The sequence below is a fragment of the Schistocerca cancellata genome, chromosome 5 (assembly GCF_023864275.1).
Source record: "Schistocerca cancellata isolate TAMUIC-IGC-003103 chromosome 5, iqSchCanc2.1, whole genome shotgun sequence".
NCBI classification, from domain to species: domain Eukaryota; kingdom Metazoa; phylum Arthropoda; class Insecta; order Orthoptera; family Acrididae; genus Schistocerca; species Schistocerca cancellata.
This window is the reverse complement of record NC_064630.1, coordinates 152,423,159-152,438,498: the sequence shown is the minus strand read 5'-3', so window position 1 is coordinate 152,438,498 and position 15,340 is coordinate 152,423,159. Positions and strand designations below refer to the sequence as shown.

Here is a 15,340-nt window from a genome sequence, read left to right as displayed (position 1 = left end):
CACTAAGCACAATATTGCCTCATAGCTGAAGTTTGTAGTGCCAAAGAAGTAAACAGCCATCAATGTCAGTCTGTTTCATCTAATTCCATAAACCACCTAGTGAAGTGTCTTCTCAAACATGTTGGTAAACAATGTCACAATAGCTATGAATCCAGTGCAAAGAAATCTGTGTCAACCATGTTTAATGTTACAAAAAGAAGGTAACAAACAAAATGTGAACCAACAGAACTGTTATGCCATCAGCAGAACTCTTGAGCTGCTCATTCTGAAAGAGTAGATGTCAATGACAGTAGTGTCCCCGTTCCCAACCTTCTCTCTCTGTGGGAAAAAACTTTAATGACATCAGGGTTATATTTTTGCAAACAACAAAAGAAAATTTTTAATTGAAGCTGATGTATTTCAAACGCTATTAGTGAATTGTATGAAAACAGAACATTGAAAGTTGTGTCAGAGATAGCATTACAATATGAATCTCATAAGCATATTAGATAACAAATACTTATTGGCAGTAAAAAATTAGGAATTTAACAATTACTGACTATACTGACTTATTGTATTGAAGAATTTTGCTCCCAAACCTCGTAACTTACATTGAAACTTTCCTCATCAAGCAGTTCACCTATTAGTGAAAAAATCCTATTAAAATACTTACTGTTGTTCTTGAGCTTTGTCTTTATGTACAGACAAAAACACATAATGTTGGCTTTAATTCATCCTAATTCGCCAACCTGCACAAAATATTTATGGCTAAAAAATGGCTCTGAGCGCTAGGGGACTTAACATCTGAGGTCATCAGTCCCCTAGAACTTAGAACTACTTAAACCTAACTAACCTAAGGAAATCACACACATCCATGCCCCAGGCAGGATTCAAACCTGCGACCGTAGAAATATTTATGAATTACATACCAGAGACTGCCTCGTGACAGTTCAGCTATTAGTGAAAACTGTTCCAAAATCCCTACAGTAGTTCCTCAAATTAGTTTTCACATAACATACAGAAAAATGTGGTAAGGGATTGCAATATACACTCCTGGAAATTGAAATAAGAACACCGTGAATTCATTGTCCCAGGAAGGGGAAGCTTTATTGACACATTCCTGGGGTCAGATACATCACATGATCACACTGACAGAACCACAGGCACATAGACACAGGCAACAGAGCATGCACAATGCCGGCACTAGTACAGTGTATATCCACCTTTCGCAGCAATGCAGGCTGCTATTCTCCCATGGAGACGATCGTAGAGATGCTGGATGTAGTCCTGTGGAACGGCTTGCCATGCCATTTCCACCTGGCGCCTCAGTTGGACCAGCGTTCGTGCTGGATGTGCAGACCGCGTGAGACGACGTTTCATCCAGTCCCAAACATGCTCAATGGGGGACAGATCCGGAGATCTTGCTGGCCAGGGTAGTTGACTTACACCTTCTAGAGCACGTTGGGTGGCACGGGATACATGCAGACGTGCATTGTCCTGTTGGAACAGCAAGTTCCCTTGCCGGTCTAGGAATGGTAGAACGATGGGTTCGATGACGGTTTGGATGTACCGTGCACTATTCAGTGTCCCCTCGACGATCACCAGTGGTGTACGGCCAGTGTAGGAGATCGCTCCCCACACCATGATGCCGGGTGTTGGCCCTGTGTGCCTCGGTCGTATGCAGTCCTGATTGTGGCGCTCACCTGCACGGCGCCAAACATGCATACGACCATCATTGGCACCAAGGCAGAAGCGACTCTCATCGCTGAAGACGACACGTCTCCATTCGTCCCTCCATTCACGCCTGTCGCGACACCACTGGAGGCGGGCTGCACGATGTTGGGGCGTGAGCGGAAGACAGCCTAACGGTGTGCAGGACCGTAGCCCAGCTTCATGGAGACGGTTGCGAATGGTCCTCGCCGATACCCCAGTAGCAACAGTGTCCCTAATTTGCTGGGAAGTGGCGGTGCGGTCCCCTACGGCACTGCGTAGGATCCTACGGTCTTGGCGTGCATCCGTGCGTCGCTGTGGTCCGGTCCCAGGTCGACGGGCACGTGCACCTTCCGCCGACCACTGGCGACAACATCGATGTACTGTGGAGACCTCACGCCCCACGTGTTGAGCAATTCGGCGGTACGTCCACCCGGCCTCCCGCATGCCCATTATACGCCCTCGCTCAAAGTCCGTCAACTGCACATACGGTTCACGTCCACGCTGTCGCGGCATGCTACCAGTGTTAAAGACTGTGATGGAGCTCCGTATGCCACGGCAAACTGGCTGACACTGACGGCGGCGGTGCACAAATGCTGCGCAGCTAGCGCCATTCGACGGCCAACACCGCAGTTCCTGGTGTGTCCGCTGTGCCGTGCGTGTGATCATTGCTTGTACAGCCCTCTCGCAGTGTCCGGAGCAAGTATGGTGGGTCTGACACACCGGTGTCAATGTGTTCTGTTTTCCATTTCCAGGAGTGTAGTTATGTGTATGCACCTGAAACTATAGCTCTATTTTTGCTAGAAGATTACAAACACAAATTTAGAAAGTTATCATGCTATGTGCCTGAAGACAAAGCCTTGGTGTGCTGAAACTGACTGTCTAAGAATACAAAAGGGAGTAATGGGGGAGTCTTTTGTCTGGATTGTTTGGGGGAGTCTTTTGTCTGGATTGTTTGCTTTTGCAAAAGCTTCAACACTATTTTTTCAGAATGGCCTTTCTTTGCTTTCTTCTTTTCGCTGTATTTAAGCCTCCAACAAATGATTGCTTATGTTGAGAAGCAGTAGCATTTTCCCACCACTGAACAGAATGCTTCTCCAATTTATTTTTCTTTTCACCCCAATTCCATAATCACAAAATCAGCAGATTATTGATTTCAACCTTTTGTCGCCATTCACATGTGTCTGACCCATACTTTACAATGCTACATATATAACCATCAAAGTACTTCATGTAGAAGTACAAGCTACAGACAAATATAGTTCTGCTCACACATTAAGGAAAGACTTTCGGCAAGGTCAAAACATGTTGAAAGGTCGTGTTTTCTTGTTGCTGTAATGCAGAATGTGGGCACTATGAACTGGCAGTCAGTTGCTATCGTAAACAAGAAAGAATTATGACCATCAGAGGAGAAAGTGATAGGAACACCAATCCCCTCTGGCACTGTGAGTGTTGTAATCAAACTCCTTGTAGGTCAGGATTAGTCATTTCACTCATTTCAAAATAAGAAAGGAAAGTATCCAGTACTGGATACTGCGAAGTTGCTTGTATAGATTTCCAGTTTTTTAAAAGAGGTAGTTCAAGCCTGAACTCTAATGGTATCTGATGCAACCACAGTTCAAATCCCCACCACCTCAGACTGCCATGTTAAAGAATCTGTAATCACTGTTTAGCTAGCACACAAATGTACGTGTTTCTCTATTCTAAGAATGATAGCTCCCATGGCTAAGTACTACACTGCATTACACGGTGTGTACAGAGACCATTTAACCACCCTTATTGAAGTGGCAACAGAGCATCGAGTGCACTGACATGCTGTTGCATTTGTGCAGTTTCTGTTTTGCATACACATTCTTAAGCATATTATCTTTGCAAATTGGGCTTTCCCATATGATATTAAATACCACTAACCGACAAGTCATTACAGTTTCGATATTTCTATGCAAAAAATAGTTCACTGGATACAAATAACTATGAAATAACATTTCTTACAAAAATTTTGTGTTTTTGAATTTTGAATCAGAATTCACAGTGATTGCAACGTGAGAATTTTTAGATCTTATGTAATACATATTATAGATCTGAATATAATAGAGGGAAACATTCCAAGTGGGAAAAATATATCTAAAAACAAAGATGATGAGACTTACCAAACAAAAGCGCTGGCAGGTGGATAGACACACAAACAAACACAAACATACACACAAAATTCTAGCTTTCGCAACCAACGGCTCCTTCGTCAGGAAAGAGGGAAGGAGAGGGAAAGACGAAAGGATGTGGGTTTTAAGGGAGAGGGTAAGGAGTCATTCCAATCCTGGGAGCGGAAAGACTTACCTTAGGGGGAAAAAAGGACAGGTATACACACACACACACACACACACACACACACACACACACATATCCATCCGCACGTGTGTGTGTGTGTGTGTGTGTGTGTGTGTGTGTGTGTGTGCGCGCGCGCGAGCGCGCGAGCGAGAGTGTATACCTGTCCTTTTTTCTCCCTAAGGTAAGTCTTTCCGCTCCCGGGATTGGAATGACTCCTTACCCTCTCCCTTAAAACCCACATCCTTTTGTCTTTCCCTCTCCTTCCCTCTTTCCTGACGAAGCAGTCGTTGGTTGCGAAAGCTAGAATTTTGTGTGTATGTTTGTGTATCTATCGACCTGCCAGCACTTTTGTTTGGTAAGTCTCATCATCTTTGTTTTTAGACATATTATAGATCCTCTTATTTAGTAGCATGAAAGATGTAATAAACAAAATGTTGTATGCTACCTGAAACTGGTAGTGATTAAAGAAATTAATAAACATTGTCAATTATTTCTACAGGCTTAGTGATCCCCAACAGCCACCTAGATGAATAAATTCTTCAACTTTAGGTATAACAAAGTGATAATGTGAAATTGGCTCTTACCCGCTGGGGGGGGGGGGGGGGGGGGGGGGGTTGTAAGTGTGTGTAAAATGTTTTGTATCATTAAAAGACTACAATAATCAAACAAAATCTGAAGCAACACATCTGTTACATCATCTTTGGCAAGACCATTGCGTTGCTTCTCCTATCAGAAAAGATGGTTATGTAAGTCGTAGTCCTCCCCCCATCCCCACCCCCAACCAAGTAGTGCAATTATCACCACTAATAACGAATAGGTTGTGATGAGTATTTTTCTCCCAAAGTTTACAACATTTAATATACAGCAGAAACTCACACCGTATTAATTTGAATTCATTTTCAGAACATTCAAAATACGCAACGAGTGCCTTCCAAGGATGTGAACTACAGAACGCTTTCAAATGAATACTATGGAGACTGACATTTCTCACCGTCTTTTTCTGTTTTGCAATTTTCTTCCAACACTGCCGATTTTATTTTCATCTTCAGGACTTTGATTATTGTTTATATTGACTGATGGCTCTGGTGTTTCAAATTCTTTTTGTTTTGTACTATCTGTAGGCTCAACTTCTTCTTCCTCTTCCATTCGTATACTGGTTGGCTCAGCATCCTGCGCAACTTGCTTTTGTGCATTTGTCATCTCCTTGTGAGTTTCCTTCGTAACTTCCACTGTCTTCTCAAAAACACTGCAATTTTGAAAACACACAAAGTAACACGATTACTAAGCTGTTTTGCTAGAAGAGAGCGAATGCTTTAGTGGTTTACACCTAAGAATGAATAAGAGATACTCTTAGTTTATGATCGCTGAAATAGTTTGGAAGTCTCTTATTTATTCACACTTAAGATGCACTGAGCACAATGCTGTCAGGTAGACGTAGTTGGTAGTAGCCAAAGAAGCCAGTAGACATCAAGAACAGTCTATTACAATTTACCTACTCCCATCAACCACCTTTTCAAATGTCTTCTTAGAGTTCTCAGTTTATCAGTGTCACAATGGCTTTGAACCCAATGTAAAGGAATCTGTGTAAGCCATCGTTTGTGTCACAAAAAAGGAAAGATAACAAACAAAATGAGAACCAAAGGAATAGCTTAAGTTCCTCCTCCTGCCAGAAAAGGTGACTGTAAGAATAGTGTCATCTTTCTTTGAGCACATGAAAGAAGTGGCTTTAAATCATGATACAAGTTTTGCAGCCTGACAAAGAAAACCATGAATGTAAGCTAATGTATACTCTACTGCTGATTTGTATGAAAACAGGGCATCAAGTTGATTCAAAGATACAACTACAATATGAATCTAATATCACGCCATATAACAAATCTAATATCACGCCATATAACAAACAGAACTGACTGATAGAACTCAAATTTGGAATCCAACCAGTGCTGATGATTATGAGTAGGTTTTGATCCCAAACCCAATAGTATTTATTGAGTAGAACCATACATATACACACTTACAACTCATTTTATGACCACTCAAAATGAGCAATGAGTTCCTTCAAAGGATTCAAGGTACAGAATGCTTCAAAATTAATAATATAGTGACCAACAATTCTCACCGTCTTTTACGAGCACTCAATTTTCTGCCACTACTGCTAGTTTCATTTGCATCTTCTGGTGTTTTATTGACTGATGAAGCTGATGTTTCACATTCAGTTTGTTTAGCATTATCTAGTGGCTCAACTTCTTGTTCATCTTCCATTTGTATGTTTCTTGGTTTAGCTTTCTTTTGTGGATTTATAACCTCACTGCTAGTCAGCTTTACAACGTCCACCAACTTCTTCAAACCACTGAAATTTTAAAAATATGCAAGACAGCATAAAAACAAAGCTCTTTTCTAGAAGGGACCACAATATTTAGATAGTTTATACCTAAGAAAGAACAAGTGTCACTTTTGGTTAATGATCACTGAAATAGTTACAAACTAGCAACTGGTCCCAGTTCACCTAGGCAGCACCAAGTATCTACAATCTGAGGACTTGGCTGGCGTATCGGTAATATAATACACAAACCAAATTTTCTCATCAATCAGTCTATCTATTAGTGAAAATCCTATCAAAATCCCTGCAGTTGTTTCTGAGATTTGCCTTTATATACAGACACGAAACACAGTGATGGCATTAATTCATCGTACTTCAGCCAATTTCCAAAAAAATATTTATAAATTATATACTGCAGCCTTCCTCACAAATATTTGCGTATTAGTAATCTGTCAAAATCCCTAAAGTAGTTCCTAAGATTAGCCTTCACATAGACAGAAAAATGTGGCAAGGGACTTTAATTTAGTTATATGTATACATCCTCTTATTCATTAACATGTAAGATGTACTGAACACAATGTTGTCTGCTAGTTTACATTTGCAGTGACTAAAGAAATTAACAGCCATCAATATCAATTATTTACATAGATTTAGTGACTCCCAACAGCCATCTAACCAAGTAATTTCTTAGGCTTTTTGGTGTAAGGAATTGGTAACGGCTCTGACACCTATGTAAAGAAAAGTGTGTAATATGTTTCTGTATCATGACAACAGTACAACAGTCAAACAAAATTTGAAGCAACACATGTCACACCATTAGCAGGATCCATGGGTTGTTCCTACTATTGGAATAAATGGCTATGAATATAGTAGTCCCCCTCTTCACTCTCGTTCTATGTAAAACATGTATTTACCACCAAGGTGGGAGTTTTGCAATGTAGCACCAAATTTGTAAATGGATAGTTATGTAAACACTTATAGTTATGTAAACACTAATAGCCTTCTATGAAAATGAAACAAACTTAACATGTTTGGATGACTCAAAGATACAACCTCACAACAAACTAAATAAATGCTTGTTGGTCATTCACAATTGTGGAATGACCACCATTGGTAATGAGTAGATTGTGAAGAGTATTTCTCTCCCAAACCCCATAATGATCATTGTAAAGCAGAAACTTACACTGTATTACTTTGAAATCATTTTCTTAAAAATTCAAAAGATACAATGATTGCCTTCGAAGAATGTATACTTCAGAGTGTTACCAAAAGAATATTATGAGGACTAACAGTTCTCACCGTCTTTTACCAGTCCTCAATTTTCTTCCCCTACCACTGGTTTTATTTACATGTACAGGACTTTGATTGTTGTTTTTATGGACTGAAGTGTCTGGTCTTGCCCTCTTTTTTTGTTTTACTCTCTCTGGCTGTTCAACATCCTGTTCTTCTTCCATTTGGAGATCTGTTGGCTCAGCATCCCGTTCAGCTTCCTTTTGTGGATTTGTCAGCTCAGTACGAGCTTCCTTTAGGACATCCATCATCTTTTCCAAAACCCTGTAATTTTGAAAATATGCAATACAATCAATATAAATACTAAGATCATTCGGTAGAAGAGAACACTGTCTGCAGAGTTTTTTCACCCTGGGAAGAAAAAGAGATTGTCATAGTTTTGATCATTAATAAGTTTGAAATCCAGTTAATGATCACTAAAATAAATTGAAATAACATGTTAGATGCACTAAAAGGCAATGTTGTCTTTTAGCTGAAATGGGTTGTGCTTTGGAACAACGTATTTTTTCAGTACTATATAACCACTCTGTATAAGAAAAATATTTTAAAAACCAGAGATTTAGTTTTATCAAAGACGTCAAACTTCTTGAGAATTTTGTAGAACTGCTAATCTACGTTGTTTTTAACAAGTAAACGTGTAACTTTACTTGTCTGATAAATGTTCCTGTCCCGTTTTTCTTGTTGGGCTTGAAGAGATTGATTGTAAGTCTTATGCACTCCAGTTTTGTGGCAATAATTACTCTATTCCTTATAATTAATTCCATGTAATTGCTGTACAACCAATTGCTTTCCTTGTTTCCACTGTCATGAATAGAATTTTCATTGTATACGTATGATATTCACAGGCCCTTGGTGTGAAATCTGAAGTGGACTGTTCGATGATAAAACGACACAACACTTTTTGTGTTCTGTGGTTAACTCTTCATTAATCAACACAGAACCCTTCCCCTTCCAAGATTAATACGCCTATCATTTTCTTTATCTTCCGTAATCTTCAGTGTAAGATTGTTTTCAACTCATCAGTCACATGTCGTCATACAATGATGCAACCCAACATGTTCACTGTCCTGATGTGCATCCATATTTTTCTTACTGATGGTGGTAATTTAAATGTCTATAATTTTCATTTTTCAGAATTATCACCCAATTTGCACCTCATGGTCCTTTCATAAAAGGATTTTTTCCCACCATCATTGGGATGTACTTTCTTTCTGCGATAATTAACTTATACGAAGTAATATTTTTATTCACTATACTTTTTGTACTGTCACTTACTAAGAAACTTCTCACTGAAATATCTCAATAGCCAAGAAATGCACATTTCATCTCGTACCCAGTGCGCGCCCCCCCCCCCCCCCCCCCCCCCCAAAAAAAAAAAAGTTACCTTTAATAAAAATTGTGTGGTTTCTCTGTTGCACATTCAATGACCAACATTGGAGAGGAATAACGAATGAATATTTACATGAAACAATGGAAAATCCACATTAATATTTAGATGACATACATCAATAACAACGAAAAATAGAAATAAGGATAACATAATTCTATTGCCAGCATTTGCATCTCGCTTGTATTTGCATGTTATGATTTTCTGAACATTGCAATAAATGGTTCATGATCCGTATTTGGTCATTACAAGCTTTAATTTGCAAAAGATTTCAAACAGAAAATTTCACCATTTTAAAAACTGACTGAAGATGCTGTTCTGTTGTTTTATATAGTGGCATCCATCTTGTCATTTTTCATATTAAGTTAACTCTGCTGCAAGTAATTTAGTTGACTTAATAATAACCATTCTTGTTGTGTGGTATGACTAAATTTGGGAAGTTAGTGAAGATGTATACCATGAATGATGTAGACACTGAACCTAAGGCTGATGGCGGTAGTGTTCTTGATCCGACAATGCAGGATGTGAATTCCGCCACCTCTGAACACGAATTGGATGCACAATTTCAATCTGGTGAGGAAGTTCAGCTAGCTAGTAAAACTACTGATCCATTTACAGAGATGGTTGACAAATTACCCATTATGACAAACGCTAATTTTGACTGAGTAGCATGGGAGCTGGCCAGTCAAATTAACACTGCTCTTGGTCTTGTTGCTACAGAATGAATGTCACAGATTAAGATGGAGATATCCGATTTAAAACAAGCCAACAAAGAAATACTGGAAACGGTTAAAAATCTAACAGATGACATCAGTGTATTAAAAACGGCTCAAGTTCTGTTAGAAACTAATGTCAAACAGCTGACTGAGCAATATAATGATTTGGCCACTAAACAGCAATGCAAAATTAATGAAACCCTGGCTACACAAGGAACGAAGTTTTCGGAAGAATTTAACAGATGGATAAATGAAAAAGATTCTCTGATTGCCGGAAAATCTGAGACAGATGTTCTTGCAGTGGTACAGTCTGTTAGTACAGAGGACTCACTAGAACCAAGTACTTCAGGTGGAACTATCTGAGATCAGGGTAAACTGAAATTCAGTAAACTGCAAACAGCTGTTATGTGATGATTTATTAACAATCTGTTTCGCTGGGTTAAAGCAGCATCTACAGGTTGTTAGCAATGTCACATAGATAAAGACGTGGAGATGCCCCCAACGTTCATTGTCACATATTCAAACCCTATGAAGAGGGGAAGTAATCAACAAATAATAAGTGGCAGAGCATTGGGGTGAAGAGATCAGCAGATGAGGCACCTGTATTTGATCATCACAAGGGTAAAGCATTGGAGGTGGTCAGCTGTATACAGCTGCAGCTGCAGCAATTAGGACAGAGGATGAGGCACCTGTAGTTGATTATCGCGAGGTTAAAGCAGATGTCTCATCCCCAGCACTATTCGCACCAATGCTCTGCTATTTATTATTTGCTGAGACTTCCTCTCTTCATGGGGTTTGATTATGTGACAGGGTGGGGGGTGTCTCCTTTATTAATGTGACACAACTAACAATCTGAAGATGCTGTTTCAACACAGCGAAACCAATTGTTAGTAAATCATAACTCTTTGCAGTTCATTCAAGTTCAATTTCACATGAATTTCAATGGCTATAGCTGCCATATTATAAAAAGTTGTATGTATCTGAGACCAATTAGGGCACATAAAGTGTCTATTAATGCAAGGCCTTCCTGAGTGCAACTACCCAAGTCACTGACCTGCATCACAAACTTATAGCAAGGAAAGCCACAATGCGTGATCTGCCACAGAGTCTGTCATGATGACGTAGGGCAAGTTAGCCCGCACACCAAATATTAATCTGAAACGGTGGGGGCAGCACCTATTTTCACGGCAGTGCTTTTAGAAGAAAATTTATGGCTTTGTCAATTTCAAATCTCCTCTCTAGAGAAAATGTCACCCCATCCTGTGGCTTTTTAAAAGCTTTTAGAGGGGTCCACCAAGACCTGGAATGTGAAACATATTTCATTAAATTTCACAAAGACATTTGTTAAAGTGTGTGAAAACTTAAGAATGACTTTATAAACAACAAAAAGCATTAACTCATTTCACTACGTAACTTTTCATCTAAACAACAAAAAGCATTACCTCATTCACAGAATTTCACTATGTAACTTTTCATCTATCACATAATTGTGTGTTTATATGTACACCGCCAGTTTCTGCAAACCCCCGCACAGTGTAGAATTTCTCTTAACCCTCCCAAACTGTGTGGAGGCCACCTTTTTAAGAACTAACCTCAAAATTTTTGTGCCCAAAGTGAAATGGATAACGTGAAAATTATGGCCTTAGACTCTGTTGAAGAGGAGAATTGGCACAAAATTTCATTCTAACATTATGTGACCGCAGTAGTTTGTTGGTTATGATTTTCAGCTGGTTGCTAAATTCTTTGTGGATATATACTAAAAGTCTACAACTTAACACAAGTGAAGGGGTCAAACAGAAACACAGCTTAAACTCAGTACCAATGCTTTTTCATAAACACCTTTATAGGATCAAAATATAAGATAAGTAATCAAAAACCTATGACATTTATATCCATCCTAATTTGCATGAAGATTAAATGGAAAGCAGCACCACTCTCACATCAGTTAAATTAAATCTTTTCCTCTTAATAATTTACTCTCTTCCAAAGTTCAACGATAACTGACAACTACGTAATCTTGTAATTCCTGATTGGAACAGTGACTGGCAGTCAGTGACTAAAAACGAGAAGTCCACACAGTCATTACCAGTGGAAAAGGAGATGAGACAGATGATTGTCCTACATTCCACAAGTGGGAAATCAAATTGAACTATTCTGCTGATGCTGTGACTTATGCTTACCATAAGTACGACTGTGCTGTGCTGAGCCACGCATTGCAGATGTGCTTGCCCCTTTGTGAAGAGTCATTAGCACCTTTGTGGGTCTCTAAGATGTGGCTGCAACTACTGCACCGCCACGCCAAGTCAATTAGCACACCAAGGCATTCCAGTCTGAATTCAATGTGTGCACTCTTGTGTCCTACCCCGATCTGCTTCCCTTGCAGCATTCACTCACGCCCTGCCTCTCCCCCTTCACCACAAATGTACCAGTTGCCAATCACAAAACTGCTGTCGAATCACAAGGACTCCATCTGACAGAGAATTCCACAAAAATAGTGCACCTTCTTCAGCCTCCAATGACAAAATGCAACCCTCCTCTACTACCAAGAAGTATTCATTTCAGTCCTGTGATATGACATCACACATCTCTATAACACCTGAAAGTTCTCCCACCAATGTTCATAGCCTCACAACAGGGTTCAAGAAATTCGGAGAGGATCACTACAACACTAGAGTTTGTTTCCCGTGGTCCTCGCTCTCTACGAGCAGAAGATACATATCTTCAAAATAAGTCAGAAAACACAGAGAAGCACCCCCAACTCCCGCACTTGGCATCATACTGCTCTCCTACTGGACATTAGCCACAAGCAGTCATGTGGGAGGACAATGCCTGCCACCCCTTGTTGGTTCCAGGTTGACCTCACTTCCCAGAGAGATAGGACATGAGAACTTACATCCCTCGCTAGAGTTTTTTCTGACTCTTGTTCCTGTGAGCTACACCCAAATGGGGAAGGAGAGAACTTATAAGCCATATAGAGAAATTCATTTCTAAATTCTCGTCCAATGCTGAAATTATGTGAACGTTGTGCGAACACAAACATGCCTGACATAGCAGCACCTGTCAAAATCAATTTCAAACAACTATTGTCACTGCGAATTTCCAACAAATTCTGTCTCACCCATGATTTAGGATTTCTGTTAAAACTGATATGGTATATCAGATTGAAAGTTATTATGACTGAATGATGTGACTGAAAGCATGAAGTGTAGGTTGTTTACGCCATAACTTCCAGCATTCAAGGGGGCGATGAAACATTACATTTTAAGTACCCTTTAAACCACTCCGTACAACAAAAACATACAGAAAACCATAGATTTATTTTTGTCAAAGATGTCAAACTTCTTGTGAATTTTGTACAACTGCTATTTCGTGTTGTTTTAACAAGTGAATTTGTAACTTCATTGGTCCGATAAACACTCTTGCACCCTTTTTCTTGTGGGAGCTTAAAGATACTAATTGTCATTAGTGCAAAACCAATTATCTTCCGCATTTCATTGTCAAGAATATAATTTTCGTTGCATTTGTGTAACTTTCATCGGCAGACAGAACCCCTCTGAGATTAAATATGCCAATCGTTTCATTATCTTATATAATTTTCCATGTACACTGATTGTCACACATCACTGAACAATGACACCACCCAATATGCTCACTGGCCTGATGTACCCCACACTCTTCTTACTAAAGGGAGTATATTTAAATATCTATAATTTTTCAGAATTATCAACTTACCTGCACCTTACAGTGTTCAATAAAAGAAATTTTTTTCCACCAACACTGAGATGTAAGCTTGTCACCAAAATTAAATTATGTGAAGTCTAATGAAAATTTTTTTTGTATTGTTGCTTGTTGATAAACTTTTCATTGAAATACACATCCTTTTCTCTCACATTTCTGTGCCTTTTTAACATATTTGTGCATATTTCTGTGTGGTGTCATGCAGTTTCACGTATTTTTGTGTATTTTACGTATATGGACATCTTTATGCATCTTTGCGCTTATCCAGTTCCTCTCACCACCATCAACAACTATTTTGCCCATTTCTGCATCATTCCCATTTCCTTTACACCATTCTTGCCACAATGGACCTTTGATCCATCTTTCTGCACCAATTCAGAAAAGTATCCCTTTCCCTGGCTAAAACCCAGTCCAACATCCTGTTCCTCAAATGCTGCCTAAACCATGGAATCCCCCAACCATGCCAACAGTAAGGATTCTTTTCTCTGGATCCCACCCCTCCTTTCATAATGACTTACACCTTTTCAGATTCCACCAATTCCTGGCTCCCACATACCTGGTACTTCAAAAACGCATTTCCATGGCACAGGGATCCCACAACCACCTCTGCTCCCTCTGTAAGATACTACTATTCTGCAGTCCCTGCCCCATACATCACATCTCTGAAATTGAATTCCTTGTTTCCAGACACCACCTCCATAAGTTATTCAACCTGCTAACATTCTAGTACTGCCTCAGGACATCACTATCCAATTCCCATTGTACCCACAGCGTTCCTGCTCGTTCACCCCCCCCCCCCCCTTTCCCATAGCTGATAAACCCTGTCTAGCTGACCTTTTCAACTTGCCACTTCCCAAAAACTCCCTACCAACTCTCCACCAAATCTAGAGCCAAAACATTCCTGTAACACAGTTGTTAACCTTTCCATCAAAACCCTCAGCTCCACAGAAGTTTCAGTCCTGTCCAAAGGTCTCACCTTTAGCCATACACCCAAATTTAATAATGTTAGACTTATCAAAGACCTATTCTCCTTTTCCCGATCTCTGCAATGGAAGCACTTCTTTGCTGCCAATCTCTCCAGCCAAAACCATCCTAATTCCAACATTGAACCCTGCCTCTTCCAGTTCATACCACCATCCAACTGTGATCCTCTCCCTCTGCCACCTAACCACCTGTTGGTCACCTTCCAGGAATTCCTTACCCTCAATTTGGTCTCACCATCCTTCCCCAGATTCCTTCCTCAGAATATTGTGACCTTTCAGTAAAAGAAAGAACAGCCATACACAATCAAAAAACAAATCCTGCCTAATCATCCTACCTGCAGACAAAAGGTTCCACTACAGTTGTTATGAATTGCAGTGACTGCCTGGCAGAAGGCCTCTGTCAATTATCTGACTTCTGGTCCCTTCAACCCCCCCCCCCCCCCACCCAAGCCAATTACCTGACTCCTCCACCAATAAACTCTGCCACAATGATCCCATCCCAGAAGTCCAACACAACCTCCAATCCCTGCTTTAAGCCTTAGGTCCTTCCCAGTACATTTCCCTCTTCAACCCTGTGACATCCCACATATCCATCTACATGCTCCCCAAAATCCGTAAACCCAACAATCCTTGATGACCTATTGTGGCTGGTTATTGTGTCCCCACTGAAATAATTCCACAACCTCCTCCCCATTCTCATCTCCCACCTTGTTTATTTGCAGCCCTCTGCCAATGCATCCGCCCATCTTTCCCCGCTACATCTGCTGGCATTCTAGTCCCTGCACACTCTACCAGACAGCATTCATCTTTCACTGCAGCCATACACTACTATCCCTTCCCCTTCCCCGCCCCCTCCAGATTGGTGCTTGCATCTTACATGATAGTTGCATTC

General features: G+C 40.2%; 1 protein-coding gene across 12 annotated transcripts in view; it reads right to left on the bottom strand.

Moving 5' to 3' along the window:
• The window catches only part of LOC126187508 (condensin-2 complex subunit G2-like), a 275,551-nt gene that overhangs the window by 33,407 nt on the left and 226,804 nt on the right, over positions 1-15,340 (bottom strand). For all 12 annotated transcript variants that reach the window (XM_049928641.1, XM_049928640.1, XM_049928639.1 and 9 more), the window contains exons 22-24: positions 7,634-7,888; positions 6,134-6,364; positions 5,006-5,260 (exon numbers count right to left, since the gene is read on the bottom strand). In XM_049928641.1, coding sequence (XP_049784598.1) covers positions 5,006-5,260; positions 6,134-6,364; positions 7,634-7,888 — 741 coding nt within the window. The remainder of the gene's footprint in view (positions 1-5,005; positions 5,261-6,133; positions 6,365-7,633; positions 7,889-15,340) is intronic.